This window comes from Pan troglodytes, chromosome 8 (assembly GCF_028858775.2).
Source record: "Pan troglodytes isolate AG18354 chromosome 8, NHGRI_mPanTro3-v2.0_pri, whole genome shotgun sequence".
In the NCBI taxonomy this organism is placed as follows: Eukaryota; Metazoa; Chordata; class Mammalia; order Primates; family Hominidae; genus Pan; species Pan troglodytes.
Window position 1 is genome coordinate 80,549,132 of NC_072406.2, and position 13,799 is coordinate 80,562,930.

Sequence of the window (13,799 nt, forward strand, 5' to 3'; positions counted from 1 at the left end):
CAGTGATAATGGGACTATAAAGTTTCAGGCCTGTTCAAAAAGTCTCCAGCCAACAAGCTAGTAACCACAGGTCTCCTGAAATGGTAACTCCAGTGTTAATTAGGCGACATAACCTCAATTTTCCAAAAATGATGTCTGTTTCCTTAAGTTATAGATAAGTTATTTGTAACCTCACGAAGGTTCATAGTGTTTTAAGACCCTGGCCCTTGGGTAAAACCCTATGGGCTCCAATTCTAGCTCTACCACTCAACTGTGTGACCTTGGGCAACTATTTTCACTTCTCTAGGACTTAGGCACTTCATCTGTAAAATGAAGATACTTATTTTTCAGGGTTGTAAGAGTACAGTGTGTAGCATAAGCTACACACTGTACTCCATTTGCTCTTTACAACCCTGAAAAATAAATATGAGCCATTGTTACTACAGCATCTTTGTTTGGTTTTCCATCTCTTTTAATGATGATAACACTGTCCTTTCTTCCTTCCACTGAGTATTTTTAGGGAGTGGGCCATTGGGGGTATGTGAGCACCATGACTTGGGGAATTCTTACTGCCCCACACTCGTCTTAAGCAGGTTTGAGGATGAATTAAAGCTTTGAAATGAAGTTTCCATTAAATGAAGGTAATGGAAACTTACCTGTCTCCATCCTACACACTGCAGATCTCATGGGAGAAAAAATTATACATCCTCCTACGTTGTTAACACCTCTCACCCTACCCCCAACAGGCTTCCCAATGTCTGTACCACAAAGTTGAAAGTCTTTTGGCCGGACATTGAAGATTGTCTACAATCTAGCTTCATCCACATTTCTAACATTACCCCATCTTCCTGACACCCCACGTATGTTCCTACCTTTGTACTTGAACTTGCACTGATTTTTTGCGGGGGGAAAGGGAGGTGGGACGGAGTCTCGCTCTGTCGCCCAGGCTGGAGTGCGGTGGCGCGATCTGGGCTCAATGCAAGCTCTGCCTCCCGGGTCCACGCCATTCTCCTGCCTCAGCCTCCTGAGTAGCTGAGACTACAGGGGCCCGCCACCACGCCCGGCGTGTGTGTGTGTGTGTGTGTGTGTGTGTGTGTGTATTTTTAGTAGAGACAGGGTTTCACCGTGTTAGCCAGGATGAACTTGCACTGATCTCTTTACCAGGCTTCCCCTTAACCCTCTGCGCAGAAATTCGGGGTTTTTCTTTGTGTTTGAGACAAGAGTCTCGCTCGGTCTCCCAGACTGGAGTGCACTGGCGCAATCACGGCTCACTGCAGCCTCAACTTCCAGGGCACAAGCCATCCTTTTGCCCAGCCTCCTGTGTAGCTGGGACTACTCGGGAGTCCCATCTACTCCCGTGCGCTGCCATCACGCCCAGCTAATCTTTGTATTTTTTCTAGAGACAGCACCTCACTATGTTGCCCAGGCTGGTCTCCAACTCTTACGCTCAAGCGATCCTCCCCCTCGGCCTCTCAAAGGCGTAAGCCACCGCGGCCAGCCTTTTTTGGAACTTAAAAAAAAAGCCATAATGTGTCATTAGGAACCTTGGTGACATGACAGCAAAACCAAAACGTACTTATTTATTAGGTGTCACTTGGAAGCGCAATTTTCAACAACGCAAAACTATAAAAAACAACCCAACGTCGGCCTCCACAGGCTAATCAGTCTCCGAGGCACTGACGGCGGGAGAGATGAAAACGCGAAGGCCAGAGGAGAAAAAGAGGAAGGATTTGCAGAGAGAACGGTAACGTGGTGGACATGAATACACCCAAGAAACCCGGATCCCGCGCGGCACATTGGGACGAAGCGCGCTGGCGGGCGGCCAGTAACTCCGGGCCAGGGGAAGGAGGCGGACACCCAGCCCGAGAGCCGAAATCGGCCCCGGTGGACGCTTTCATCTTCGCGGCCCAGAAACACTCCTATTTTTCACCGCACAATGCAAACATGGTGGACCAGAAAATCCGCCCCGCGTTTGCCGGTCGAACCACGTGGGGCCCTTTCCGCGCCGTCGATGCCTAGCCAGGGCGGGGCCCTCACAGAATTTGTTCACGGTGGGGGCAGATCACCGGAGAACTTCTCCAGAGCGCTACGGCACGGTTCCTTCTACACACTGGCAGAACTGCCATTGCCATCGCCCCGAGGCGGCAGAATGGTACGCTCTGAAAACTGAATGGTTCTAACGTAAGCAAGAAAAACGGTGCGCGCTGCAGCTCTTTACCTGGAACAGCCTCTGGTCTGTCTACCTCGCCCCCAACAGCTGCGCAACCCACCACCGCGCAGGCGCGCTGCGTGCCGCCAGCGCCATGCGAAACCGACCCTCCCGTCTCGCGAGAGTGGGGCCGGCCGCCTTCGCAGTTCTCGCTCCGCCCCCCACTTCTTGCTCGTTCCCTCCCATCCCCCCAAGCCAGTAGCTGTGCTGCGCAGCTCCCTAAGCGGTTGTCACCGCTGGAGACGGTTGGGAGAACCGTTGTGGCGAGCGCTACACGAGGCAAACGACTTCTCCCTTCTCTGAACTGGACCCCGCGAGCACCAGAGTCGGCGTAACTATCGCCTGACAGGGTATCTGAAGTAAAAGGGGGTAGGTTGGGCTGGTGGTTTCGAGAGCGGAGTCGGGAGAAGGACGAAAGGCCGGGAGGGGCTGGGTTGGGGGGTAGTGGGGTGGTCGCCGCTCGGAGGCCGCCGCTTGGAAGCGGCGGGGCTGCGCCTCCCCGACCATCTCCCACTTCAGGGAGGGCGGCTTGCCGATGGGAGGACTTGCTCAGGTGGAATTCAGTGGACGACGCCGAGGCCCGAAGTAGGGGACATCCAGCATTTCCCCCTTTCCCTGCTGGCTTGGGCTCCGCCATTTTGGGTACAGTGGCGCGGCCACCTCGGCTTCCCGCCCTTCCCCGCTCTTTTTACTTTTTTGTTCCCCAGCTTCCGAAAACTGATCTAGAAGGCCAGGGGAGGGGGTGGTCAAAGCTCCCTGGAAGGGATGAGGGTGGGTAGTGAAGCGAGCAGGGAAAGGCCGGGCAGTTGGGTGGAGGGAGGATCGGGGTTGCCGGGCTCGCTCCCGATGGAAATGGCGCCGGATGGGCCTGGCCTCCCACCGCGGCCTCCCTTCCTCAGCAGTCTCGGCAGGGCTACCTGGGCTGACGGGACTGCGAGTGACTTCTGACGCAGATTCCCAAGATGAGAGAGGCTGGAGCTGGGGGAGGAAAGCCAATGGCGACGAAGGTGCTCAACTCCCAAATCCAGGACAAAGGAGGCAGACGGCCTCCTTTGTAATTCTGCCGCCCGGTGGCGAAGGGTTTTAAGCCAGGCTTGGCTGCTGGCGGGAGGGGGAAGGGGCGTACTCTCCCTAGCTTTCTGGTCTCTAGGGCAGCTAGATAAACGGAAAGTCTCCTGGGAGGAATAAAGGACGCTTAGCCGGCCCTTATATTCCAGATTTGGAACTTCGAAAAGAGTACGTACTGATTTTCCAAAGGGTTTTTTTTTTTTTTTCATGTTTAAACGTTAATAAGGACTTCGGGGATGATTTTGTGAGCAGAAAAGTGGGTGATTTATCAAATAGGAATGTGAAATGGGCATGTTTCAAGTAGGTCGTCTGGACCCAGTGAACTATAATTGTTGCTTTTTGAACTTTGGGGGTGGGGGTGGGTGATGTAGCAATTGTTTTGCGTAGTTTGGCGTATATATGTTAGAATTTGTTTTTAAGTTTTACTTTTGGGAAACAGTTAAAACAACCCAGTGATGGTAGATGTGTGTGTATTGAAATTGAGCTTTCGATGTTAAATCTTCCAAGAGTTGTGTTTTGTGCAGTTTTTTTTTCCGATGGCATTAAGGCTCTAGAAGTAAAATACTTCAAAATACGGTTATGGTTTATTTTCTTTTGGTAGCTAGGCATGTTTTTTCTTCAGTGTAGGAGTATAGTACACTGTAATCGTATTTTAAACAAGGGAATAAGCCTACTAAACAGAAAAACAAATTGTAAACCCAGTCACGTGGTGGTGGTGTGATTCGGATGAGGGTCCTGAGAACTGGATCCGTAATTTTCATTGAAGACAGTACAAAAGGGACGAGAAAGGCCTGAGAGTAAGAATTTCTGATAATTCATGTAAAACTTTATAAGAATATTGTTACCTACTTTTCCAGCTCTAAAAACAAAAACTTATTATTATTGAAGATGTTCAGTGATGGTTTCTCAAGATTGCCAAGGAAAAGTTTACGAAAATCTTACCTTGAAACAGTAGGTTTGAGTGACCCTTTGAAGAGATAGTCCAGACTGTCCTGTAAAGTTATATATGATATAACAAATAGCTTTACTAATTGGATTGGACTACACATCTTTTTTCTGTCCTCTTTTCATTTGTGCCGTTATCTGGAAATCCATCTAATTGCCTTTTTAAAATAATGTTATCTTTGATTTCCTTGTTTTGGTAAACAACTGACTGAACTGCAGTAGATAAAAACCTGGTTCTAGTGAACTAACATTTTAGAGACCTTACCTCCTTAAGCTATTAGGGGTGTGTCTAGTTTTTTGTTTTTGTAAAGAGCAAGCCCATTGGGAAGGAATGATGTAAATTTTCTGTTAAACTTAAATCATCAGCACTTTTTCCAAAAAATAAAATTCATTGTCATTTCTTGACCACTGGGCTACCGTTTAGAAAGTTATTTATTGATGCGTAAAATCCTTTATGTATTACTTCAGAAGATAGGCTATGCCTCCGTGTTAAGAGGATTCTCTATTTCATTTGTTCTTTAGTGGATTTTTTTTCTTTAACGACTTTGGTATATAACTCACATACCGTAAACTTCACCAATTTTAAATGTACAGTTTAGTGGATTTTAGTACATTCACAGCGTTGTGTGACTGTCACTACAATTTAATTTTAGAACATTTTTGTCACTCCAAAAAGATATCCATACCCTTTACTGGTCATTCCCATTGCTGGCATCCTCCCTCCCCTCAAGCCTCAGACAATCATGAATACAAATGGAATCATGCAATATGTAGTCTTTTGTGACTGGCTTGTTTCACTTGGTGTAATGTTTAGAAAATTATACTTAAAGTCTCATAAAACTTGACCAAAGCTATCCTCATATTTTAACTGTGGTATCTTTTATTGGTACTAGCACCTAGAATTCTTAAAGCAGAGTAGTGATTAGCCATGACATTGTTGCAAAGAAAGGTTGAGGTGGATTATCCTGAATAATTAGTAAACTGTTTTAAGTAGTTTCTGACAGCTTTATTAGAGCAGATTGCTTCTTCCTGTGCCCTTAGAGTTTTTCTTGTTTTTGTTTTGTAGGTAGGATTTTTAGTTTTGAAGGGGTTGGTAGAGTGAGGCTGTTTTTATTGTATGTGCTTTGCATACACAGTCACCCTATAAAATAGATTAAGTGTTCCGAGTTCGGTTGGGTTTTCCGCAATTAAAAATTGTGTTAACAGTTTAGTGTTTCTTACAGATAACACTGATAACACTTTTTTGTTTTCATTGGGTCTTATCATTGGTACAGACTGATCCAAAAATCCAATTGGCTTGCTAGTATTTTTTTCCTGTGAATTGCTAAGATTTATGGGTAAATTAATTTTTCTTTTTCTTTTCTTTTCTTTTTTTTTTTTTTTTTTAAAGCATTTGCTCCTTAAATGCAAATCGTACCACTAAGATCCTCTCACAACAGATTAAGGTCGAATTTGCAGAGTTCTTCAATTTTTCATGAAGCAGTGAGGGTAGATCTGTACCACTTTTTCCGTTCTGTGTAAATCACCGTTTATGGGAAACACTTGTTTTTTAGGTTGGTGCTATTAAAAATAAATAAATAAATAAAACGGTAGGCATTTTCAAAACATCTCTGAACTTTTTTTTTTTCCCAAACTGGGTTGGGGCCTCCTCCTCTCAGAGCTACTCTTTAGAATAATATTAAACTTTTAAAAGCCTTTGCTGGCTTTGGGAAATAAAATTTTTAATAATTCTCAGTTCTTTTCAAGGCTTGAATTGTTTTCTGTCCTTCAGGGTTCACATATTTTGTGTATGGTATAGCTCACTGGCTTTTGCAGGGCCCCTTAAAATCCAGTAACAATTGCCATCAGTAAATGCTTACCATGAGGCAGACCAAGCACTTGAATAGTCCAGTGAGGTACAGGTACAACTGCTATAGTTTACAAATGAAGAGGCTCAGAGGTAAAGTGGTTCAGGTAGCCAGTGAGTGGCAGAGTAGGGATTCAGGCCCAGAACATTCATAATATTTATTTGTGTGCATAACAAGTAGTTGTAATGTCAGTTAAAAGTTTGTATTCCCATTTTGGTTTTCTGTGTCTAGAGTGGCACCTAGGGCTGAAGGTGATTGACACTAGAGGTACTTAACCACTTCCAGAGAATTTCTACATTAGCTTATTTTAAGTGCATGAATTCTAGGGAAAAATATTTTACCCTTTGCAGATGCCACCCCTAAGAGTTGCACCAACAAATAGATGACATGAAATTAAGCATTAGTGAATGCTGTTGATACGAAATATGATCTTCAAACATAAAGGAATCAAATGAACAAACTTTTGTTTACAGGGGAGGAGGTGGTGAGGGAAAGGTTTGAAATACTCAGGTGAGTAGGATTCCTACAGCTGCATAGTGAGATTTGTAAGGTTCTGGTAAGTTTCTGCAGCTGAAGGACTTCTGCATTCACCTCTTTTGTAAATATTATGGAATTTTAAAAGGAAGGATGGTTGCCTCTGGGGAAGGGAACTGGGAACTGAGGTTATTTTGGAGGGGAAGGGGGGCTTCTAGATGTACCTTTTATGCTTTATTAAAAAGTATATTACCTATTAAAGTTTGTTTAAATCTATTTGATTAAAAATTTGAGTAAACTGGTTTCTAAACACTGTCTCCAGTGGCTTCAAAAACACAAGTACTGTTGGAAGGCATTCACTTTTGAGTGGCCTTTGACTTCAGTTTTAATCTGATTAATTCAGTCATTTTATAATCTTGCTCTTGGTGAGTTTAAACTAGATTTGGCTAAAATAGAGGTGGGAGTGTTGGCCCTTCAAAGACAGTTTGATGTGTTCAAAATTGTAGTGCATTTAAAAGGGTTAGACTTCTGTGATATTTTTCCAACGTCAATCAGTACTCATTGCATTTTTTTACTTAGGCTCTTGATGTTAGTGGATACTGGTATTATATGCAACTTCTGAATAAGTTTTAAAGAATTTGAATAATCAGTTGAATAAAAACCTGAAAAGTGGTGAATGAAAATTTGAGAGATAAGGAAAGGCTAGAGTTGGCATTCAGGGGACACAAATAATTTGAAGACTCTGGTAGTAGAATTATGCAAGTTTTCTTAAAATTAGGCAATATATAATATTGATACTACGAAATTCAGTACTTTTCCGTAGGAGGGGGTCAGGTCTCATTGCCTTTTCCATACCCCAAAATATGAAAAGTGGCCAGAATTTTGTTGTGGCATTGTCACAGCAGTTGGCCCCATGTTACATTTCCTCTTGTGGCACCTCTGAGAGGTGTTTCTTCATTACCTCTTGACAAGAGTATATTTTGATTGACTGCTCTATGTGCTTGTTTATTTTTTATAGCATTTAAATCAAACGGTATTGAGATGGATTGGGTTATGAAACATAATGGTCCAAATGACGCTAGTGATGGGACAGTACGACTTCGTGGACTACCATTTGGTTGCAGCAAAGAGGAAATAGTTCAGTTCTTTCAAGGTACCTCTAGTATTAGTCAAAGTTTAGTAGTATTGTAATTTTATATTTGTATTGTTTTACTGTTTTTAATTTGTAAAACCCATTTGATTTTGGAACTTTTAAGTTTAACTATGATAGCCTTGGTTAATGTATTAAAATAATATGCTCCAGTTATTCAATACAGAATGTGTAGAATATGTAAAACCTAATTAATGTGCAGTAACATATTTGAGAATTGTGATGAAATGAACCGTGAATTAGTATATGGAGCATATATTTGATTTTGTAGCCTTTTTTCATGTAATATAGGTGGGCTTTTAGAGTGTGTAATTACACAGTGTTTTTACACTGGTCGCAAAAAATTTATTTAATCCAGTAATATTTGAAAAAATCTTTCATTTGTATTATGGGGTGATGGGAAACTAAGCTTTTTTGTTTTGTTTTGTTTTGTTTAGACTTGTTTTAAATATTTGATTCAGATGGGAATGTTTCAGCCTTTAACACTGTTCCCCTTGATGGGGTTATTTGTCCTTGGGTTAAAGGGTTGGAAATCGTGCCAAATGGGATAACATTGACGATGGACTACCAGGGGAGAAGCACAGGGGAGGCCTTCGTGCAGTTTGCTTCAAAGGAGATAGCAGAAAATGCTCTGGGGAAACACAAGGAAAGAATAGGGCACAGGTGGGGATGGAGAGTTTGGGATGGTGTTAAATTTTTATTTTTGGGGGTTGTGGGTCACTATTGCTTAAATGGGGGGGTAGCCATAACATTTTTCTGGGGTAGTTTAAAAGAATTGATAATTATCTAAATTTAACTTGGAAACTACAGATTTGGGTGGGGAATTAATGCTAATAGTTAAATTAAAATTAGATTGTTTCCATTTCTCTGTAGGATGTTGTTGATAAATGCTTTTGTATAATCACCTATTTCCTTTAAAACACCTATTATGTACTAAGAGACAAAGTAAAAATATATTTATACTTTATGAATTGTTTTCCGTGACTAATTTCTTTGTAAAACTTAAATATTTAATTAAGTTTGTAGGTTTAAACTGTTAACTTACGGTGTATTTAGGCAATTTAAATTGGGTTATGTATCTAGATATAGAAAAACTTACTGCATTTTGTCCAGTATCTAATTTACACTAATACATTTATGCTGAAACCTGTACCTTAAAACATTTTTAAATAGGTATATTGAGATCTTCAGAAGTAGCAGGAGTGAAATCAAAGGATTTTATGATCCACCAAGAAGATTGCTGGGACAGCGACCGGGACCATATGATAGACCAATAGGAGGAAGAGGGGGTTATTATGGAGCTGGGCGTGGAAGTATGTATGACAGAATGCGACGAGGAGGTGATGGATATGATGGTGGTATGTGTATCTAATGAACAAAGGTTCTGTTGTCATTTTCTTAATGTTCCTGACACTTTGTCAAGAAATACAGAAATGGCAGTAATTTCAGTACCTATTAGGTTTTAAAACCTGTTCATGAAAATACGGATTCCCATGGCTAGCTGTGGGACTTGACTGATGCACATATTGGCACCTAGAAAACTTACACAGAAATTAAAATTAAGATGTTGGCATATTTTGACCTTTTTTTGCCTAAGGATGAAATTTAATTTACATGTCTGAACTTAATTAACTTTCTGAGATTTTAAATTTCCATCACGTTGACTGCTTTTTTCATAGGTTTTAAGTTGGGAATTGCAAACTTGCAATCAAGTTACACAGACTGTTACCACAAAATGTTTTTGTAAACTAAATTATAAAATTTATCTCTGGAAAGTGTGTAGTCATGTGTTTCTCCTTAAATTACACAGGTTATGGAGGTTTTGATGACTATGGTGGCTATAATAATTACGGCTATGGGAATGATGGCTTTGATGACAGAATGAGAGATGGAAGAGGTAAAATAAATATTAAAGACATTTTTATTCATAGGTAAATTTTAGTATTTGCTTTGCAAGCTCTTAGTGGTAATATAGGAAACTTGTATAAAGTTAATTCAGACAAATTTCAGTGCATTCCTATATAGAGCTTTATACCTTGTATAGTATGTATGTATACTTCCCTACTTGTATCTGTAATAGTTTATAATCTTGGCAAATTGTGTTTTCCAGGTATGGGAGGACATGGCTATGGTGGAGCTGGTGATGCAAGTTCAGGTTTTCATGGTGGTCATTTCGTACATATGAGAGGGTTGCCTTTTCGTGCAACTGAAAATGACATTGCTAATGTGAGTAATTTTTAATAACTATTAGTGGTTTTATACTTATCCTGGTGTCTAAATCTTTAAGCATTCTTAATGTTCTCATGTTTATAGCTTAATACCAAAATCCCTTGAATATAAAAATAGATCTACCTTTTAATTCTTTTTTTGAGATGGAGTCTTGCTCTGTCCCCCAGGCTGAGTGCAGTGGTGTGATCTCGGCTCACTGCAAGCTCTGCCTCCCAGGTTCACGCCATTGTCCTGCCTCAGCCTCCCGAGTAGCTGGAACTATAGGTGCCCGCCACCATGCCTGGCTAATTAGATCTACGTTTAATTCTAATCACTGATGGATATTTTTGTATCCATTGTGTGTCAACCTACATAGGATTCAAGCAAGTAAAAAGCTACATTCGTGAAGTCCAGTTAAGAGTATAATGAAAGACTGATCAGCATAGAATGGTGATGACTATACCATTTTGTGCTGGTGTCTTTTGTTGTACCGTTTTTTGTTTTGTTTTCTTTTTTGAGACAGAGTCTTGCTCTGTCGCCCAGGCTAGAGTGCAGTGGCGCGATCTCGGCTCACTGCAACCTCCACCTCCCGGGTTCAAGTTATTCTTCTGCCTCAGCCTCCTGAATAGCTGGGATTACAGGGGCACACCCCACCACTCCTGGCTAACTTTTTGTATTTTTAGTAGAGATGGGGTTTCACCATGTTGATCGGGCTGGTCCTGACCTCATGATCCGCCTGCCCTGGCCTCCCAAAGTGCTGGGATTACAGGCGTGAGCCACTGCGCCTGGCCTGTATTAGGGTTTCAAAGAGTGAATATATAAATATTAGTGATTTGGTTTGGCTTTCTAGGCTAGATAGTGATTAGAAACTGAGGAGTTGGAAATAACAGGAATAGATGCTGCTGTTGTCACTGATGTGAAACTGGTTGGTTTCAGATTTGTTAGGAGGTCAGCAAACTTCAGTCCATGGGCTAAATCCGGTCACACCATTCCTCTACCTGTTGAGTGGTTACATTAGAGACCCAGTGGCCATTCAGGCCAAAAGTACTGACTCTCTGGCTTTAAAAGCAATGGTGTGCTCTAGATCTTACTGGGAATCAACTGGCCTGAGTTCCAAGTGCTTTTAATGATAGTTTAAAACCTGGCTAACTTGTGATTAGAACCAAATGATATCTTTTGGGGAACAATTTCATATAGTCTTAAATAGGTGGCTTTATTCAAACCGCATAGTTCCAAATCATGATAATCCCGTATTTCTCTGTGTGTGTGTGTGTGTGTGTGTGTGTGTGTGTGTGTGTGTGTGTGCGTGCGCGCATTTTTTTTTTTTTTTGACAGAGTCTCCCACTCTCTCTCTCTGAGGCTGGAGTGCAGTGGCGTGATCTCTGCTTACTGCAGCTTCCACCTCCTGCGTTCAAGCGATTCTCTGTCTCAGCCTTCTGAGTAGCTGGGATTACAGGCGTGAGCCACTGCGCCCTGCCTATCTGCTTATTTTAAAAGCAGTAAATTCTTTACATTATCCCTAAGTGTATACTCTGATATTCACAGAACCTCTGTAGTTGACTAAGTTATTAGTCTGACAGGGCAGTGGAAGGGTTTGTTTTAATTGATGAGGAAAAATCAAGGCATGTGGTAATTTACTTTAATATTCTCAATAGAAAAGTAAATAAGTGTTTCCTTTTATTTAGTTCTTCTCACCACTAAATCCAATACGAGTTCATATTGATATTGGAGCTGATGGCAGAGCCACAGGAGAAGCAGATGTAGAGTTTGTGACACATGAAGATGCAGTAGCTGCCATGTCTAAAGATAAAAATAACATGCGTAAGTGGTGTCTTTGGCACGCTATCTTATTTCCTAAACGTGAATTTATAAAATAAGAGGCTCTAAGATCTGTAGGTAACGCTTGGCAGTTGTTGGGATTTAAAACCATTTGACCTCTATAATGGCTTTCTGTGGGCTTTATATATCGCTGTACTAGTAATTAATAAGCATACTTTGTTTAATATTACTTAATTGATCTTTTTTACAAAGCTTGTATTGATGAATTTGATCCATCATTCCTTTCTCCCCTGTTACTCTTTCTTTTTTTCTTAAAGAACATCGATATATTGAACTCTTCTTGAATTCTACTCCTGGAGGCGGCTCTGGCATGGGAGGTTCTGGAATGGGAGGCTATGGAAGAGATGGAATGGGTATGTAAAGTTTTTAAAATATGCAGGGTTAGCTGCTTATCGATGAGTCTCAATTTTTTTTCTTTTTTCTTTTTAAAGATAATCAGGGAGGCTATGGATCAGTTGGAAGAATGGGAATGGGGAACAATTACAGTGGAGGATATGGTACTCCTGATGGTTTGGGTGGTTATGGTAAGTATCTCTAGTTCAGTTTGTGTTAGTCCGCATATGTAGTGCAAACTTTAAAGTGCAGGTATTACTTTTATTATTTTATGCAGATATCTCCTGCTGAGTGATTCTTAATATCTTTTTCTTAAGGCCGTGGTGGTGGAGGCAGTGGAGGTTACTATGGGCAAGGCGGCATGAGTGGAGGTGGATGGCGTGGGATGTACTGAAAGCAAAAACACCAACATACAAGTCTTGACAACAGCATCTGGTCTACTAGACTTTCTTACAGATTTAATTTCTTTTGTATTTTAAGAACTTTATAATGACTGAAGGAATGTGTTTTCAAAATATTATTTGGTAAAGCAACAGATTGTGATGGGAAAATGTTTTCTGTAGGTTTATTTGTTGCATACTTTGACTTAAAAATAAATTTTTATATTCAAACCACTGATGTTGATACTTTTTATATACTAGTTACTCCTAAAGATGTGCTGCCTTCATAAGATTTGGGTTGATGTATTTTACTATTAGTTCTACAAGAAGTAGTGTGGTGTAATTTTAGAGGATAATGGTTCACCTCTGCGTAAACTGCAAGTCTTAAGCAGACATCTGGAATAGAGCTTGACAAATAATTAATTAGTGTAACTTTTTTCTTTAGTTCCTCCTGGACAACACTGTAAATATAAAGCCTAAAGATGAAGTGGCTTCAGGAGTATAAATTCAGCTAATTATTTCTATATTATTATTTTTCAAATGTCATTTATCAGGCATAGCTCTGAAACATTGATGATCTAAGAGGTATTGATTTCTGAATATTCATAATTGTGTTACCTGGGTATGACAATGTTGGAAGCTGAATTCTAGCCGTAGATTTTGGAGTAAAATCCCTTCAGCACTTGACCGAAATACCAAAAATGTCTCCAAAAAATTGATAGTTGCAGGTTATCGCAAGATGTCTTAGAGTAGGGTTGAGGTTCTCAGTGACACAAGAATTCAGTATTAAGTACATAGGTATTTACTATGGAGTATAATTCTCACAGTTGTATTTTCAGTTTTCTGCCCAATAGAGTTTAAATAACTGTATAAATGATGACTTTAAAAAAATGTAAGCAACAAGTCCATGTCATAGTCAATAAAAACAATCCTGCAGTTGGGTTTTGTATCTGATACCTGCTTGGAGTTTTAGTTTAAAGAATCTATATGTAGCAAGGAAAAGGTGCTTTTTAATTTTAATCCCTTTGATCAATATGGCTTTTTTCCAAATTGGCTAATGGATCAAAATGAAACCTGTTGATGTGAATTCAGTTATTGAACTTGTTACTTGTTTTTGCCAGAAATGTTATTAATAAATGTCAATGTGGGAGATAATAGTATGGCGTCTGTCCTAGAATGCTTTGTGTCAGTTACTAATTCTAAAATCAAATTGGTAGAAGGTGGTACTACATACGATGTCTATGATTTAGGAGAGGGAGCCGGGGCAGCCTATATATGTGGAGCCTCTTGACTGAAGCTATGATTCATCTTAATGCTTGTATCCATTTCCTTTAATGAGCAATTTAAATATTAGGGCATACACCACC

General features: G+C 40.7%; 2 protein-coding genes across 29 annotated transcripts in view; one reads left to right on the top strand and one right to left on the bottom strand.

The window, feature by feature from the left end:
- PBLD (phenazine biosynthesis like protein domain containing) overlaps nt 1-3,245 on the bottom strand; it is a 70,185-nt gene extending 66,940 nt beyond the window's left edge. For 8 of the 17 annotated variants that reach the window (XR_010146625.1, XR_010146627.1, XR_008537539.2 and 5 more), the window contains exon 1: nt 2,198-2,295. The gene's annotated coding sequence lies outside the window, so the exon portion shown is untranslated. Of the gene's footprint in view, nt 1-2,197; nt 2,296-3,105 lie in introns of those variants that run through there. The other 9 variants (XR_010146628.1, XM_054660174.2, XM_054660172.2 and 6 more) reach the window with 3 other exon arrangements.
- HNRNPH3 (heterogeneous nuclear ribonucleoprotein H3) lies at nt 2,352-13,589 on the top strand. 12 transcript variants are annotated; one of them, XM_521495.8, is made up of 10 exons: nt 2,352-2,538; nt 7,541-7,675; nt 8,197-8,335; nt 8,846-9,030; nt 9,483-9,569; nt 9,783-9,898; nt 11,566-11,701; nt 11,977-12,072; nt 12,151-12,243; nt 12,370-13,589. In XM_521495.8, the coding sequence occupies exons 2-10, from the start codon at nt 7,564-7,566 to the stop codon at nt 12,444-12,446; spliced, it is 1,041 nt and encodes a 346-aa protein (XP_521495.3). In that variant the 5' UTR covers nt 2,352-2,538; nt 7,541-7,563; the 3' UTR covers nt 12,447-13,589. The 12 variants fall into 12 exon arrangements, with proteins under 12 accessions (XP_521495.3, XP_009456838.1, XP_003312632.1 ...); XM_009458563.5 differs by having other exon boundaries at nt 2,363-2,557; XM_003312584.5 differs by having other exon boundaries at nt 2,399-2,538; nt 8,846-8,985.
- Nucleotides 13,590-13,799: the final 210 nt, after the last annotated feature.

Bases quoted from the DNA above. Each gene is read 5' to 3' on its own strand.
- HNRNPH3 (XM_521495.8), top strand. From the start codon at position 7,564: ATGGATTGGGTTATGAAACATAATGGTCCAAATGACGCTAGTGATGGG. The intron at 9,031-9,482 runs GTATGTGTATCT...TAAATTACACAG, and splicing joins AGGTGATGGATATGATGGTG to GTTATGGAGGTTTTGATGAC. The intron at 9,570-9,782 runs GTAAAATAAATA...TGTGTTTTCCAG, and splicing joins CAGAATGAGAGATGGAAGAG to GTATGGGAGGACATGGCTAT.